Raw genomic sequence first — 18540 nt, forward strand, 5'->3', positions numbered from 1 at the left:
AAGTATTTGTTAACATTTTATTCAAACAATTTAAGGGTTTTTGGAACCAAAAGCATTAGAGGCTGCAACATATGAATAACATAAGGAGGTAACACAATAAAGTTGTTCTAAAATAATTTTACCAAAAATGAAAATAAATGTGCATATAGAGAAATGGGGGCAGTTTTCATGCACGCCGGATGGGGGATTATGATGTGTTAAATAGGGGGTTGTTATTTCAACCCCTTATTATCCCCATTCCATGGTTCGTGCTTGACAGTACATGATGCACGACCATGCATAGAACCTTTTACCTACTAAAATTTGTTCTTTGCCTTGGTTTTCACTTTTACTCATTTAATCCAACCAGCAGGATTCTCCCTGAGATGTTCTTATTATAAAAATTTCTCTCCTCTTAAATCTTACTTGTATACTTATTTACAACCCCATTAATGGACCTGACTAATTTTCATAAAAAGTTTTGTTTTATATTAATGGACCTGGCTAATTAATGTTTGTATATGGAAGGAAATTTTCAATAAAGGGTACTTACATCTGCCACATGGCAAGTGAGATCAGGCTAAATTTTTGTTGCTAGGTATAAGTATGTCTTAAGTTCTCCTGTTCACATGTGAAGTTTTCATTCAAACAAAATTTGGTAAGTGACAAAACGAAACATTGAAACATCAAAAGAGATCGAAAAATGATTAGAGAATTAGTGGACATGCATGAAAGTTGTCTAATACTACATGATAAGGTAAATGATTGGATTTTAGGCTAAAATATGACACATGGCAATGCTCAGACAAATTCCTTAGAAATCCGATGGTTAGGTTTACCACATCACTCTTCCACTTGGTAAGTAAAACTACATATTCCTGTTAAGGAGATTCTTTCCTGTAAGGCAGCGTGGGAAAACTTTTTGCTATACTAATTACAATGTTGGTTTTTTATAATATATGGTTTGTGTAATAGAAATCTAGTATAATCATTTAATGTTATATCTCTCCTTCCCTTCCTCCAAAAATTAAAAAACGTTAATATGCAAGATTAAGAAACGCCCAACCACCGCCCACCGTGGGGCTCGAACCCACGACCACAAGGTTAAGAGCCTTGCGCTCTACCAACTGAGCTAGACGGGCATACAAGATTAGGTAGATCTTCAAATTATTTCATATTCTAAGTTATATTGGACTTTCAAGTTTCACGCTTCCATCCTTGCAACCTGACCACTAGGGGTGCAAGTTTGGCCCTGCCGGCCCGAACCCGCCCTGAGCCCGAACAGGGTTTGGGCTGAGATATTTGGCCCTGAGGGCGGGGCGGGTCAGGGCTGGAAACTTCTGGCCCTGAGTTAGGGTCAGGTCGGGTTAGGGGTGAGGCCTCGAGCTAAGCTTGGCCTAGCCCAGCCCGACCCTGATTTAAATTATACTATAAAATATATATTGATATAAATTATACATTATGAACTTTAAATTTCACCCACATTGTTTTATATAATCTACTATATATGAAGACAATAAGTGTTATAATATAATTTATTATATTGTTATTTTATGTAAAATTAATAAGTTCTTCCCAGTCCATTCCAACCCATGCATTTCTTTCCCCCTCCCCATGATCAGGGCCAATTCGGGTCGGCCCGGCCCGACCCTGAGGGCTGGTCAAAGTTGGATTTTTCTGACCCTGAGTCAGGGTCGGGTCGGGCTTGGGCCCAGCTAAGGGGACTTAGGGTTGGGCTAGGGTTCTATAAAGCCCAGCCCAACCCGACCCTGTTGCAGCCCTACTAACCACAGTTTCAAAAAATGGGAATCTACCGTAATTAATCCATCTGATTTCCTCTGATTCTGATCACTTTCCAATCAATTTTGGTCGAAGCCGCCCAATTTGAATCAGAATTGGCACCGGTCGATTTGATTCCCAATCCCACGTTTTGAAACCTTGAACCCAACCAAGAAATCACCCATGCAGTCTCGAGATATCCTATTGTGCCTGCATCTTTGTTTGAAGGACTCCTTATGAATGTTTTTTCTATCTATTATTATCTCTAAAAATTTGGGATGTAAACGGATCGGATTCGGCTCGGATAGTGCTATATTCGCATTCGTATCCAATTAGCTTTCGGATGGATTCAGATAGTGCTAAACGGATACAGACACCTATACGGATCAGATATTTTATCCATTTACATGTAAATATAGCTTTTCGAATAGCTATAGCCTATCCGTGTCTGCATCCGTTTAGTTTTCGGACGGATTCGGATAGTGCTAAACGGATACGGACATGGATACGAAAACGGATTTCGGATATTCATTTACACCCCTACTAAAAATAATCAAGTTATCCACCAAATCTATAGGTTGTTGGGTTTTCATTTGAATTCATTTCCATTTTTGGTAACTTGGCTTTCCAATTTCATATGGTGTAACCTTTTAAGTGATTAAAATCCTCTACAATACGGGACTGGGTAGAACATCACCTGGCATATACGAATACATTGTTTTTCTATAGTTTCTGATTGAGGAGTTTGATATGGTTTAGAATTAAACTCAAAATCTACCTATATATGTTGAAGGTTAAAAATGTTCTTTCATTGTTCCTTAATATCCATCCAAGCATAGTGATGGTCATCGTCCACTGTTGTTGGCGTGAGGAAAATACTTTGTACTTTCTTAGCATGCTCTGCTAAAACCCCGAAATAATAATCGAGGAAAAGGATGGGTGCGTCGTAAAGGTGTCCAGCATGTGTCATCCTCTCTCTTCCCCTTTTAGAAAAGGCTCCCTTGCCTTCCTATATCTAACCCTATCATTGGTACATGCCGCTAGTTCACCGAAAGCTGGCAGCATACCCAACCTTCTCCCTAACAATAAATAAGGAGAGGGTTTTTCTGGGTAAGTGGTGGCATAGCAAGTGTACCAACAAGGAGCGATGGAATGGTTTCATACATATAGGACAAAGAGACAAAGAGGTCATTTCAAACAAAGATGAGAGAGATAGAGGATGCTAGTGTACCCTCCAAGGTCCCACCAGAGAGACTTATTCCAGTTTCTCTATTTCTATCTCTCTCTCCTTTCCACCTCTATTTAAGAATGGTGTCCCTAAATAATAATACGGCCCCTCCCTCCTTTGCCCGAATTAGTACATGAGCCGGAGAAAACCCTCTCCCAAATAAGATATAGGGTATTTACGGAAAAAAATTTGCTGCTACGCCCAATGCCTATAGCAGGAATGTTCCTACTACAGGATTAGCAGCCAAGAAAATAGAATAAATGAATATTTCACTTCCGCGTTGAGTTCATAAATACCCTCCTAGATTTTTGTATTTTTTAAAACACCCCTTCACATCCCATTTACCGTAACCATTAGTAGCAAAAACATTATTTTCCAACGAGTGATAAAATGCTCTTCCAATAAACTGTACCCATAAAGGGTCCCAAATCCCAACAGACCTTTGCTCAACCTAAAAGGTGTTTTTCTGTGGGAAACCTCTGAGACTTTTTTTTTTTTTAATAAGCTTTTCGTACCCTGCTTTTTATAACTTTTTTTTTTTTTATAATGCTTTTTTAACTTTCTTGAGTGGATTCTTGGGATTTGGACATGTGGTCGAATTTTGAGAAGATGAAGATTCAGATTCAGGTAAGGATTAGATAAAATCCCCACCATAATCTGCTACACTAAGGAGGCTGAGTCACCCAAAACCATCGAAGATCAGGGAGGCCTGGATCGTAGATCACAATCTGAAATCCATTCAAACAAAACAAAAAATCTGTAAACCCTAAACATCTTAAAAGGACACCTAACAAACCAAAAATCTACTTTCTTGGAGGGTATTTCAAAACCAACCTTAGTATGCAACCTTTAAGTGCAGCATCTATTCAATGAATTGCAGAGGATCCTCAACGCAAGAACTGCCATTCCTGGCGAGCATATTCTTCCCAGTACAAGGTAAACCATGGCTGAGACTTCATATGATTTATATATGTAATTAACTACCTCTTCAATGAATACATTTACTTGGCCCAGATCAACACAGGCCACAGGTAGGAGATGAAACTATCAACTTCCTCTAATCAAGGATTCAAGATTGTACTACCAAGGCTTCTCACCACCAGAGTCAAGTGTTAAGACAAGCCAGGAAGATGGGAATTATAACTGTAATAGACATGTCCAAATGATACAATATAAGACATCATTTCTGAATTCCCATGTACAAAAAGAATGTACAAAAGAACAGAATTGCAACCAGCACCTAAAACACATCAGATCATCACTCATTGGATACAATAACATGCACAACTAGTTTACATTCAGCAATAATCAATGCTCAATCTGTGTTTTCTCACCAGCTTTCAGTTGGTTCTTTCTCTCCTTTTTTCAGATTGTATGCTTCTTCTTTAGTTGGTAGAGAAACCATGAGAACCTGTGGCCTGAACTTTGCTTGGGTGTAAATTTTCACGTCCACTTTGTGCTATCTCTAACCTTTGTTCTCATCATCAGGACCCACAAATCTAAGTAATTTGCTCTTCTTTTAACCATAGAAGTGTTCTGTTGAACATTGTTACCAAGATGTGATCTCTAACCTTTGTTCTCGTCATCAGGACCCACAAAATTAAGTAATTTGCTCTTCTTTTAACCGTAGAAGTGTGCTGTTGAACATTGTTACCAAGATGTGATCTCTAACCTTTGTTCTCGTCAATTGTCATCAGGAACCACAAATTTAAGTAATTTGCTCTTCTTTTAACCGTAGAAGTGCTATAGGCTGTTGAACATTGTTGCCAAGATGTGATCTCTAACATTTGTTCTCATCATCAGGACCCACAAAACTAAGTAATTTGTTCTTCTTTAAACCGTAGAAGTGCTATAGGCTGTTGAACATTGTTGCCAAGATCTGTTCTAAACAATGGATGCTTCTCAGCCATGACAGCTTGTGGTCTGAACTGTGGCATGTTACTGTTGGCTGTATTATGACTGCTGTTTTTAGCTGCCGGCACATCATGATTATGTTTCCCTTCATACATCGTTATGACAGCTTTAGGGTCACCAGAAGCCCTCTCAACATGCTTGCGGACATTACATCCAGCATTTGTACATTTATAATAACTCCTACAGAGAATAATCAGATATATCAGGATTCAGGAATATGCATTGAGAAATATCGGATTAGCGTGCATAATGATTTTAAACTCACAACACCTAAAGATCAGAAAAATGAATAGAGAACATAATTCATATCAAAAGAACATGCATAATCACACAATGCTGTTTTCAGCTACGAGGTTATAGTATTGACATGATGGCTAAAGCAAGTATGCTAAGCTCACAGTTGTTTAAGATTACAAACAAGGGGCTAAGTTCGAAATATCCTTCACTAAATTCTATGGAGTCATCGGAACCAGCTAATGCCTGAAAGAAAATTGCAATGCTTAACTGAAGTGTCAACAAAATTCAACAAAAAATTAAATCATCAAAGGCTGGCCTTGCTTACAATTATGTACAAGTCACTAAAAAAGGAAGAAGCAAAAAAAGGGTTAAATTTAGGGCAGAGACCACCTGACAGTGACGAATACATATTTAGAGCGCAGAGACAACATCTATAAAGTTTAGCATCTAGGTTTAGTTTACCATAAAGCGACAATTTTTCAAAATGAAAATGAAGAAAGAAAAATTCTCTTTTTTGTATTGACAAGAACTTTTGCCTAATTCCATGCCCAATATGCTTGGAAACAAAAGTTACATTTTCAGAAAGAGAAGACTAGCAGTCTATATTACCAAGGTGGGAAAAAGGATGGGAAAGAATGCTACTCATATTAGAGCAAAAATGTGGAAGCATAAGAAAAAGACTAGAGAGACATATCATGGCTGTCATTAATTTTTGCAGGCAGCAATTTCCCTGGACTTTCAAGTAACACAACATAAATAAGGATGTGGACAACATAATCCATTTTATCTAGTCATCAGATTGTCATGGAGTTGGACAATAGAATCAAAAGTCTTGATGGATAGTTCATATAAGAAAGAAGATATAAAACTTCCAACTCATTCTCAGGAATATCAGTACACATCAAAGGATGGGCTAGTTAGGTTTAGAGTTTAGAGCAGAGGGACAAATTTTTTATTACTGAATGCTGGAGCCACATGTTTGGGATGAATTGACTAATCCAGGAAACCTTATCAAGGCTAGTTGGAGCAACATGTTTGAGATACTAGGATTTGTTACACAGCATGAGAAAGTTAGTAACAGTGGAAATATGCAAAAGCTGGAAAAGATAGTCCTCTGTTTTCTCTTATAGGTAAGATGGAGTTCAGTTGATAATCAGCCCTTTTTCAAGGAGTTTTCTGAGCCATGCATAGACACTTATCCTTTTTTATTTGTGTTATTTCACTATTCACACGTCAAACAAACAAACTGATCACAGAACTGACACCAGGGATCTGGTAATGGAAAAATGAACCTCAGTCTTGGGCAAATCAAAGATATATTAGCTACCTCAAAGAGGAAGGTAGTTATAGGTGAGAAAGGAAAAAAAAAGTTAGGGAGATTTGGACATCTGATTCTACTTGGTTCATTAGAGGGTGTATATGGTAAAGAATAGCAGTTCAAATGAAGCATGAGGAAAGAAAACAACTAACAATGTCCGCAAGAAACCAAAAGACAAAGTACAACTCTTTAAAGATAACAAAACAACCACAGAAAATTGGAATCCCATCACAGACTAATTTTCTCGATAAGTTTTAAATATCAACTCAGATTCACGAAAATTTTCTCATCTTGAAGGTAACTCGATAACTTTTCAAATGATCATGTAAAACAGGCAAATTTTAGTCACAGAAAAATCAGCCTAAAAAGGTAAAGGAAATAATATCAGGAGTGAATTTATACCTGAGATTTTTAAAAAAAAAACTTATAAGAATGTAACTAAAATTGACAATCCAAAATTAATTCAAAATTGACTTAAGACTCAAGTATGACAAAAACAAAAATATTTAATTTGATAGGAGATTCAATTTGATTTGTCATAATTTAGTGACCACTACCAATATGGAATATTTAGGAACTAAAATTAGCCGGTACATGGAAATATTACAAAAAGACTAAATCACCAAGCTCCAAAGATCAGTACAGAAGCCACTGATAGAGGAAGGATGATGCAGATCAGACGGAATCTACTGTGGTGGGCAAATCAATGGAAGAAAGGAGAAGAGAGGAGAGAGAGAGGAGTGAGCATGCAACTCACTTTTTAAAAACAAATTAACTATTCTATCCCAATACTGTATGGAGGTTCTGCCTCTTACAATGTATTTATAAAACGGATTAAAGAGATAAAATAGAAGTCTAACTAACCTAAGCTTCCCACTTGACTCAAACAATTAAATAATAAAAGAAATAACTTAAATAGATAAAGAACCCCTTCCATATGTAGACTCTTTAGAAAGAGTCCTAAGCTCACTCAAAACTAATCTTATCTCCTCCTAACTAATTCCCACAAATAGGATAAACTTTATCTGAAAAGATAACTTCCTAACTAATAGCTAATGGACCCCACTACTAATACTAACTACCTAATTAGAAACACTTAAAACAAAAGCCCGTAACAAGATACTATCAAAACAGGCCCAAAATAAAAGATCAAACCACATACAATGGTGGTGATCATGCTCCTGTATTAAAGAACATCAAGAGAGTAAAAGTGAGACAACATCACTTATTGTACACAAGGGAGACTCTACTCAACTCAGTAAGCCTTATCCCAACAACTAGGGGTTTACCATATAATCATGTTCTGCCGTGCCAACAATCAAAATACAGAATTTCCAAGATTCATGCTAGAAGGCTTGGCTAAGGTTTTTCAGAATGCTGGCTGCCAAGCAGACACAACCACCCTCCTTTGTCTCGGCTGAAGAACCGTAGTGCAAAAGCACTGGCGGAGTTAGTAATGACTATTATAAACCTGAGAAATAGACATTTTCCAAACATAGGTATCAAGAGAGACATTCCATCACTTTCGATAATGAAAAGAAGTGAAAAGGTCCAACATTCAACCAAAAGAACCAACTACGTACACACACCTTTAAAAAATTAAATAATAAAAAAAGGGACCAGAGTGCAGCCCCTCAGATAAAATCTACAAAATTCAACAAATGAGAAAACTATAGCCCAAAAGGAGAAGATTGGTCAGTGCTGAAACCCAAGGGCTAATTCTCCTTAGCCACCTATAGATAATTAATCCTCCAGATTCTTATCCTCTGAGTAGAAACCTAACATCAGGTGCCCTACACCGATTATTTTGAAGTGGAAGCACTAACTTTCCAGTATGTACTCATAAGAATGCCCATTGATTCAGGTCATTACATAACAAGCTAAATCAGGCTATTCAATCCAATACCCTAAGTCCTGGCATGGAGATCCAACAAAGAATATACACCATTTTCAACATTACTCGGATAGATGCTCTTTCTGTGCAACCCCCCCCCCCCCAACCCCAAAAGTTTATTCATTCATTATACCCATTCAACTGCTACTCATCTTGGCCAAATTATATTTCACTATAATTAAACTAACATTTACATTTTCTTCCTGATTGGTTTTCCAGGTCTTAGGTTTAGAGGACAATAAGTTTTCTTTCCACCTGCTTATACAATAAATTGCGAAAATTATTTAAATTCTAGGCCTAGCTTGCTTTATGAGGTTTTCCATCAAAATCTTGCTAAAATAGAAAATAAAGGAATCGTTTAGAAAGCCATGACCGTACAAGAAAAATTTTAAAATCCTTTCCATAAAAATCCAGTGAAATGAGAAACCATATTTAATAGTGGGACAGTTTCCTTCCAAAACATTCTTTCTCCTTTCCTTTTCTTTTCAAATGACACAGCTGTAATGATCACCTTATTACAACAGAACAATTTGAAAAAATAAATCTATAGCACAATCTGCAGTGGTTTATTAACATGTAAGGAACAGGTATTATGCTTCATCAGTAACATTTTTTCCATTTCTAATCCATTGGCGCTGATCGTATGCACTTTTTGGCCCTTCTGGCACGTTTTGAAGGCGAAACAGCCCGCCGAAGATTCACCACAGTACTTTCTGGATTAGAATTGAGATAAGGATTCACCAATAACATTCTTATGAAGCATAAGTTTAAAATATAAGAAACAAATCCTTCAATCCATTTGAAAGATATTTTACCAGTTTACCACTGATAAATGAAAGGAAAACAAAATATAGGATTTGTCAAAAAAAAAAAATCATGTAATGTAGCAGCGACAAATTCCTACTTTCTACAGCTATCCAGAAAAGAGACAAATTTACAACCTTGGGTGAGGATTCCCTTTGACCACTTTCTGGCCATACTTCCGCCACCGATAGCCATCATCCAAAAGATCTACTTCACTGGTTGTCTGCACAATAATCCTGGGTTCCGTCACTGTCTTGTGTGAAGAAGGCAGCTCTGAAACCCGCACCTCTGTGTGCCTAACCAATAAGAGAAAGACATTGTTAGAAATACAATAAAACTAAAGAACCTTTAAGCATGAAAGATGCATGTCTTCAGAAGCAAAAGTACCGTCTCTTAGGATCAGGTTCATCGTCATCCCCTTCATCTGCTCTTGTTTCAGAATCACCCATTTCTTCACCATCACTTGATCCAGATAAGTGTTCATGTGTAGCTTGGCTTGATTCCTGATCTCTCCTAGACAGTGAAGAAGCAGGTAAAGTGTCACTTGATCTGCTTAAGTCTCCGAAGTGAAACTGAGAACCAACTTCAGGATTCCCCTGATAGTGCGAGTTTCCATGTGGATTTCCACTTTCTTTCCCACGCTTGTTCGATTGAGGTGGTTGATGGTTGTGCTGGCCTTTGTAGATAATCTCAGTGACTTGGCCATCAAGAGAACGCTCAACCTTTTTCTTGACGGGACAATTGAGGTGAGTACATTTATAGTAGCTCCGAGGATATTCACTGCCCTTCACCTGCTTCTGCCCATATTTCCGCCAATTGTAGCCATCATCAGCAGGTTTATCAGCAGTAATAGGTTGGGATCTATGATCAGAATGAGACATTTCTGATGGTTCCCTGATAGCGCTTTTGGGATCTGATGATAACGTTGCATGCTCATGTGCAGTTGCATTGGAAGGAAAGGATGGATGCTGTGATGCTAATGAAGCTGGAGGAGCTGATAGAGAAGATGGATATTCAACTTGCCGGTGCATCTGAGCTTGGGACTGAGCAGCCTGAGCAGTGACATGCGCCAGGGCCAGTTGGTGGGATATTCCGAAGGCCCCCTACAGACATGCCATTGACCATAAAAATAAATGCCTGATACCACTTACTACTCATTGCTTTCTAGATATTAATGTGGCATAATAACGCGAGGAAATATAAATGGTTCCCACGAAAAGCTGGGTAAATTTTAGAATTATTTGAGCAAAGCAATCGATAACATATATGTTTTTTGAACCATGTCCCATCAAAGAGGTGGCATACTAACAGATCGGCCCAAACTGATAATAAACTGGTCCACAAATACAGCTTAAGAAATGAAGGTACAATTAATCACAATGGAGCCCAAAAACCTACTATTTCATACAAAATGACCAACATATAGCCATAACTTCCAATTACACAACCATCAGGCAAGAAGCAACAACACCAAAATTATACAGTATAAAATACAGAGTAATTTCAGAGATAATTGCTTACTTTAACAAATTGTGATTATTCCGACAACTTAACCAGACTTGTGGGTCAGGATGACTACAAATTAGGAATCAAAACATTATTAATTCTCACACCAGCAGGTTGGAGCTTCCAGGTCAAATCATTGAACAGGTAGAATTTCAATTGGCGAAGATGCCAATAACTTCTACTATTTGGTCGAATCTCAATATCCAATACAATTCGAGAAAATAACAAAGCACCTAACACACATGAATGGAGCTTACTAATGTTCCTGTAGAAAACTACAATTCAACAAAATATGGGTTTCACAGATAATTCAAGCCTGAATCCATCGTGGAGCATCAATGAGTGTTCTTTCTAAATTCTCACATAAGACCCATAGTTTGAATTGTATACATCCACAATTTCAAACAATATCATCCGCAAAATAGCGGGCCAAATTTGATTCACTAAGCCAGTACTAAAGCCATGAAAGCTCCAAAAAAAAAAAAAAAAAAATCTAATTATGCAGCGAAAATGTTATCTTTGTCTCAAACTCCGTCTTCTCATGGCTTGCAAACTTAAAACAACAAGAGAAATAAGCATCTGACTTTTAAAAGCCTAAAATCAAACCTGCAGTTCATTTTTAATCTCAACCTCTGCCTCCTTTCACGGCCCGCAAACTCAATACAACAAAGAGGTAAACAACTTCTAGAATTAAACTAGTGAAGATGAAAGCACAGAACATAGAAACAGAGATACGAAATGGGTTAAACATAAATTCTTCACTTATTAATTACCTGACCAGGAGAGAAATAACCAGGTGAATCAAGCAAAGTAGCAGGGCTTAAACCAGGTGGAACTGTAAACATGGGCGACGGAGCAATCAGCAAACTTAACGGACGACTCTGCTTGAGTCGTGATTCTCTTTCAGCTCCATCACCCGAATCTCTTTCCTTGGAAGAAACCTCCGTTGTATAACTTGGTCTCAACCCTGTAACCGTCGCCGGCGAAGCCATGGCCCCAGCGAGTAACTGCGAAAACGACCGAACATCCGACTCAGGATCATTATCGGAGAAGAAATTAGAGACAAGCGTCAAGGGACCTGGGCTGGCCCCAGCTCCACCGATGAAGAGATTCTCTACTGATGAACGTGGCGGGAGAGCAATCGTGGGACGACGAGGAGCAGTTGCTCTTGAAACTCCCTCGTTTTCTGCCATTGGCGATAATAATTTTCAGTTTTTGTCCGAACTCCTAAACCGCCATTAATAGGGCTTTCGTCTGAATCGATCAACCGAAGCACTTTTTTTTTTCCCCTCTTTTCGTTCTCTCTTTCTGTTCTATTAGAAGACTTTGAGTTGAGAAAAAAGAAAATCTTCCTGAGTTTTACCTCTCTGCTCTACTATATTTCTTCTGCGGATCTGAAAATAAGTGACAGAAAAAAGTCCACGACACTAAAAGGCGCGTAAACTAAAGTTTTTTTTAATTATATTTCTTAATTTCTCATTTTTGGCAACAAATCTTAATTCTTAAATCCAAAAATTAAATTTAAATGAAATGCTGACGTGCCACGATCTAATAAGTCTGCATTGACTCTATTAACAAAACCGACGACTTAACACAGCATCATTCACGGCTACTTTTAGATTTGCAAAAACTGTTACATTAATTAATTAATTAATATTGGTTAATGATATCATAATGACGATAAGTGTTGTTCCTTATTAGCAACTCACATTGGGTGAGTTAGCTAATGTTGGATTGTCCAAATGTATGTGTCTAACCAAGTGGGCCCCACTCTGGAGGTCATTCCACGCAAAGTCCAACCGTATGGGGTCGTTGGATGGAGATTGGAGCCCTTGGAGGGAGGATGGTCATCAAAGGTCTTTCACACAAGAGACACAAAAGTGGATCCCACCAAAGATTATAAGACCTAACTAAGATTACATTTAGATTTTATTTTAAGGGTGAGGGATCACTGTGTGGCCCCTGTACCAGCACGAGAACGGGGCCAATGAGATCATGTGCAAAAGCATCAATAGGGGTTGGATTTTCACATTTCACAAGGGATGAGGCCGTCGTTTTGCTCCCCCCCACTATGTCTGGGCACATGCAAGGGGTATGATCTATTCCCCTAATTTTAATTCTCAATTCTACCAAATATGAGCAACTCTAGTTTTAATTCTTGTTTCATACTCTTTAACTGTGAAATTATAAGAATGCCAACAAAAGTGCTTACCCTGATCTCTAAAGTTTTCCTCCTGTGTACCTTAAAATTGCATAAAATTAGATTGAAAGCCAATTCTCAATTCTAGCCTAATTTTATGAATTGGCCTCTAAAATTGAAGCTAGACATGTACGTCTCAACACTGATTCTAATTCTCAACCATAAATGAGAAATTGAATTTAATCCAAGAGTGTCACAAGGCATCGAACGAGGCAAATAGCAATTCCGCATGCAAGCAGTAATAGCAATTGTTGATATCAAACTAGGGTATCTAATCCCATATGTTCCTCTACCCTTCTTCACTCAATGTCAATGTTGGCCATACAGAGTGCTTTCGCCGTTGGTGTTCTTTTCGATCTCTAAGCATTTCTTTCACAGTGTTAAGCACAAACAATCAAAGTAAGCTATGTGACTTATTTATTGAAAAAAAAAAAGGGTAAGATAGGAAATTGGACAAAATTATATTGGAGAGAAATGGATATTAGTCTGTATTTTATAGGTTCAATTTTAACAAACCTATTATACATTTCTATTGAAGTTCACTTTGGGAAAGTTAAAGAATTCTTTTAAAAGATAGAAAGCTTTAGTTTGACTTTCGCCATTATCCAATATGCAAATTTCATAAAAAAAATTATAAGTTATTTTGAAAGAAAAAATACTTTTTGTCCATTTTATATACAACACCCCAAAGTGAAAGGGGATTCATTTCCAACACCTTATGACAACCATGCAATGTCCTTAACAGCACATTTGTTAAATAAATAAACCATCTAATAATTATTGTTGGTCTTCTTTAATTTTGAATGTGATTTACAATGTTCGTGATATATATCCATTTGGTTGCAAGGGAAACTAAAGGGAAGGGAAGGGAAGTAAAAATTTTCAAACCCAAAATATAAACTATTGTAATCATTATTTAAGGTGATTGTATAAACTACTTAAATTTCTTATCATATTTAATAATGATACTTTTTAGTTGTACTTTTTTTTTTTTTTTTTCTTCAAATCCAAGGAATTTGAATGCAAAGTTGAGTGAAATTTGATAATTGAATGTCGATGATTTGGAGCTAGTGATATAATCATGTATGTAATGATCACAAAAGTTTTTTTTTTGGGTTAAAAATTTTTACTTCCCTTCCCTTTAATTTCCTTGCACCAATGGAGCCTTAGGATCTTATAGAAAAATTTTATGGCATCCAAAAGAGACACGTTTAAAGGTTGTGTTTTACTCTTCAAGGTTGACTTTTATTTTTACCCAAAAAATAAAAAGTTGACCTTTTTGGTGTCATCATGTAAATGTTCTGCATATATAGTGAATAAATTTAGGCATGCAAAGTAAATAGTATGGAATGTATTTGGACATAATTAAGAATAGGAATAAGAGTTGAAAATAACATTGATATTATATTTTATATATATATATATATTTAAAATATTAATATTTTGATATATCTCATTTAATAATAAATAAAAAATTTAAATATATATACATTTAGAATATAAAAAAAGTCAACAAATCAGAATAATAGAATATAATAGGGTAAGAGTTCATGAATATTACAGCTGAAGTATGAAATATGTGATTTATTTTATATATGAAAATTATGTATAATATATTTTTTTTTAATTTTCCAAAAATCCATATATATGTAAATAATTTTTTAATAATACTCAAATTTTCTATATCTATGATCCCTCTTGAAAAATTATCCTCTCAGGTTTTCTGTGCGGTACAGTTCCCTAATGCCTATTATAAAGCGGGGTGGACCTTATTCGAGCAGTATGTTTGGTCAAGGGGTAAGGTCGTCATTTTCACCCCCTTATAAGAAGAATCGAACGAACTGTACCAGACAGAAAACCTGAGAGGACAAAGATCTGACCCCACCTCCGCACACAAAAAATAAAATATAAATATAAATAAAACTTTTGTTTATTACTTAAATATGAAAATTTTAGATATTATTCATGAAACATATCATTGTGCCCACCACTAATTCAATGGTTTAGGTAAGCCACATTATGTTTTAATATACCATGGTACTACTAGGATCCCAAATCTTATGGCTGAAAATCTATTGTTGGTCCAAGGAGCCAAGTTTGACTACATAAATTTCATTCTAACTCTGTTAAAGGTTGATTTAATGATAATTCTATTTGGTAAAGGATTTAATGATACTTCAATCCTCTTTCTCTTATGCTATATTTCTTTTTTCATTCATTTATTTTTGGGAAAAATATTTTTCCTTTTAAATATCAAGTAAACCAGTTTTATTGGGTTATTATTTATGCTATAAGCAGCAATGAGATGAAAATACCACATATACTCTAAAATAGATATAAAATAAATGATTTAAGAAGAATTGGGTCATGATGCTATTAAACCAAAGCACCCCAAGTGCAATGCAAGAACAATTGCAAGAACATGAAAGCGCGCCAAAAATGATATATGCAAATTAATTTGATGGGTGGATTTATTGATTCATTAGTGAAATAGTTTAATCGAAATTAGATAAGGGCAGCCCATCTATTGAGCTAACCTGCCCTAAGTTCCTTGCTGAAAGAAGGAACTGGGAAAGGGCAGGCCTAGCTCTATAAGCGGATAACATCTTCCTCAGGCAGGGGGGCGAGCAAAGCAAGGGGTATCATAACAGTATATGGAGGAGCCAAGCTCTAGAATGGAGAACAAAGTAAGCATCTCAAATGTTTCTCTTGACATGATTTTAAGCTTAGAAGCATCTAACTAAGCCAAAATATTTATTTATCTATTTATTTTGGTAAACAACCGAAATCATTTGTTTACCTTCAAAGTAATTTGACAAAATTCTCATTAGGGTTTGTTGAGCATCAAAAGAATATTCACAAGGAAGAATTACAACTTTGATACCAATATGTCTTGGGGCATCGCAACTATGGTTAATAGGATTAGGATTGTCTCCAGGGAGCTCAGCACCTAGAGTGCTAACAGCTGGGGGCATCCAACGGTTGAGCTGTGCCACACACATCTCGATGCACGTCTAGGGATGTGTGCGGCACAGCCCAACTGCTGGCAGTACCCTGGGTGTGTTGGGCTCCCTGGAGACGAGCTAAATTCAATTAAATAGGGAGTGGAAAAATTATAAAAAAAATTAACTAATTGGATGTCTTAATGTTCATCCGTGAAATTTGTATTTGATCAATGATTGAGAGTGATGGTTCCACATACATTTAAGGAAAGTTTGGATCATTAAGAAACAAACCCATCAACCATGTTCATAGAATTCCTATTTATTTATTGTTTTGGGAGGGGGTATTTAGAAAATCAAATTCCCAAACAAAGCATGTGCGTCCAAAATTTATTTTTCTGAAATGTGATTGGGTTGTGAAGTTATTATTTTTGTTTCGATCATTCGAATATTACGAAAAAAGAAAAGAAAGAATAGAGGACAAGTGATTAGGACAAAAAAAAATTTTAAGGTTGCAGAAACTTGCCCTATGAGACCGGCACCTCCAAATGAGACTATAGAGAGTCATACCAATCAATGATGTTGTCTCAAAATGCCTATTGATGATGATGATGGATTTAATTTGAAGAAAAAATCACTAATTAATTGAGAGTCAGTCAGTCTTCAAGAAAAATATGAAAGTCTCCCTCTTTGTAGTTTGTACAAGAAAGGATGTGACAAGAGACAACCCCAAAAGATTCGATCGGCTATCATGCATGGAATTTTATCCTCTATGGTTTTGACATTCAACGATTCCTATAGTTCCCTTATCCGATGTAAGACACGTGGCCTGTAATCATCCAACGATTAAGGTTTGAAAAAACTTTTCCACTCTACCAAAAAAGCTCATTAACGTTAACTGATTGTTGCAGTGAGGCCTTCATAGTTCTTATATATATCGTGGATGAGCTTTGCTAAATGCCAACCCAAGTTTTCATCCGATCCTCTTCACCCACTCACTAACGTAATAACTGATAATATCTTCCTTTTTTTCCTTTACTTCAATAAATTAGAAAAGCAAAACTTATTATTTATATATTATTTATTTATAATCATTATTTATTTTTAAATAATAATATTTGGGGAAAAGAATGCTACCCGGACATATAGCCCATATGTCTCATATACCTAGAGACAAAAACATGTAAAAGTACTACACTACCCCATGGAAAGGTGGAAATCCCGTACAAAGCAATACTTGGCCAACAATAAGAGAGTGCATAATAATAATATTGAGCTGTGTTTGGTATGCATTTTATGTCGATTTCGTATTCTTGAATAATAAAAATAACTATTTTATCATCCAAGAATGAGAAATTAACCTAGAATGCATACCAAACACAACCCTAAATTATTGATAAACAAATATGAATATATACGAAATCAGAATGAACACATCATCCGTCTACATGGCAAAATAAAAATACCTTGTGAAATTAAAAAAATAATAATAATAGTATATCTTCATTCTCTTAAATATTATAGTAACCGTGTTGGTTGGTTGACGACTACTTGTTATTTCGTGCAGGGCACGTTGCCACCATGGAAGAGAGAGAGAGAGAAATTGACCTGCTAAGTGTCGTCTTGAGACAAAGATTGATACAATTTTTGTTTTGATCACTTTTTTTTTTCCTTCTACGCTTCAGAGAATAAGTATTTGAGAGTTGAGAAGTTCTCCACGTTTTCTTGAAAGGGCCTTGTTGCCTTAGAGTTAATTTGGTATAACTTTGTCACTTTCATTTTCTGTTGTTTATCTTTTAGGAGGTTTAGTGTAATAGTACTCGATCGATGCAAAAGAATTTAGTGCCAATCTATACTATTATTCCTAGTTTCTTGTTAATCCCATATGCCCATCCTGATTAATCCTCATGTTTTAGAACACGGAATCAGTGATCGAATTGGTTCTTGTTGAATCAGATTGGCCGGAATCAATCCCAAGAATCCTAGAATAGACCTTCGGATATGAAAACTCAACGATTCTAAAGTTCCTTGTCATGAATTAGCCTTATTGAATCTATCATAATAAAGATCGGTCGGTCTATTCGATTCCAATTCGATTCTTGATTTTCGAAACCATGCTCCTGACTAGGGGTGCAAGTTTAACCCTGATGGCCCGAACCCCGCTGGCCCACCCTGAGCCCAAACAGGGCCTGGGTTGAGATACCTTGGCCCGGTTTAGGGTCAGGAATTTCTTGCCCCGAGTCAGGGTCGGGTTGAGGCCTCAGGCTGAGCACGTACTGTCCCAACCCGACCTGTCTTCTTCTCTATACTTTTTACTTTTTCTTCTTTCTTCTTTCTCCTCTTCTTCTTCTTCTTCTTCCCAGTCTGGCTAGCCCATGCATCCCCCTTTCCCAAGCCTATTCATCGGCCTTTCCCAAGCCCATTCATCTCTCTTTCTCAAATTCTCCAACCCTTGCATCTCCCTTCCCCCAGATCAGGGCCAATCAAGGTCAGCCTGGCCCGACCCTAAGGGCGGGTTAGGGTTCAATTTTCCTGGCCCTGTGTCAGGGCTGGGTCGGGCCTGGGCCCAGCTAATGGAACTCAGGGTTGGACTAGGGTTTTGAAAGGTCCGACCCAACCCGACCATGTTGCAGCCCTACTTCATAACATACCCATGTATAAATGCTCCTCTTGCTCCGAGGATCGGTCTTTCTCCTTATATTTTTTGTTAATCTTTGGGTCATAAGTTTCCATCAATGG

General features: G+C 36.8%; 1 protein-coding gene, 1 long non-coding RNA gene and 1 other non-coding gene across 3 annotated transcripts; all 3 read right to left on the reverse strand.

Annotated features, from left to right (window-relative positions):
* Positions 1–1048: 1048 nt before the first annotated feature.
* Positions 1049–1121, reverse strand: TRNAK-CUU. The gene has a single exon. It is a non-coding gene; the product is annotated as a tRNA-Lys (tRNA).
* Positions 1122–4734: 3613 nt separating this feature from the next.
* LOC122654268 (probable WRKY transcription factor 3) lies at positions 4735–11934 on the reverse strand. The gene is made up of 4 exons (XM_043848275.1): positions 11433–11934; positions 9541–10256; positions 9291–9449; positions 4735–5080 (listed from the first exon to the last, which is right to left on the reverse strand). Exons 1-4 carry the CDS (start codon positions 11850–11852, stop codon positions 4801–4803), a joined length of 1575 nt encoding a protein of 524 aa, XP_043704210.1. The 5' UTR covers positions 11853–11934; the 3' UTR covers positions 4735–4800.
* On the reverse strand, positions 5144–9276 carry LOC122654277. The gene is made up of 3 exons (XR_006331890.1): positions 9098–9276; positions 8958–8970; positions 5144–6756 (listed from the first exon to the last, which is right to left on the reverse strand). It is a non-coding gene; the product is annotated as an uncharacterized LOC122654277 (long non-coding RNA).
* Positions 11935–18540: the final 6606 nt, after the last annotated feature.

Source organism: Telopea speciosissima, chromosome 3, assembly GCF_018873765.1.
Source record: "Telopea speciosissima isolate NSW1024214 ecotype Mountain lineage chromosome 3, Tspe_v1, whole genome shotgun sequence".
Classification (NCBI taxonomy): Eukaryota; Viridiplantae; Streptophyta; class Magnoliopsida; order Proteales; family Proteaceae; genus Telopea; species Telopea speciosissima.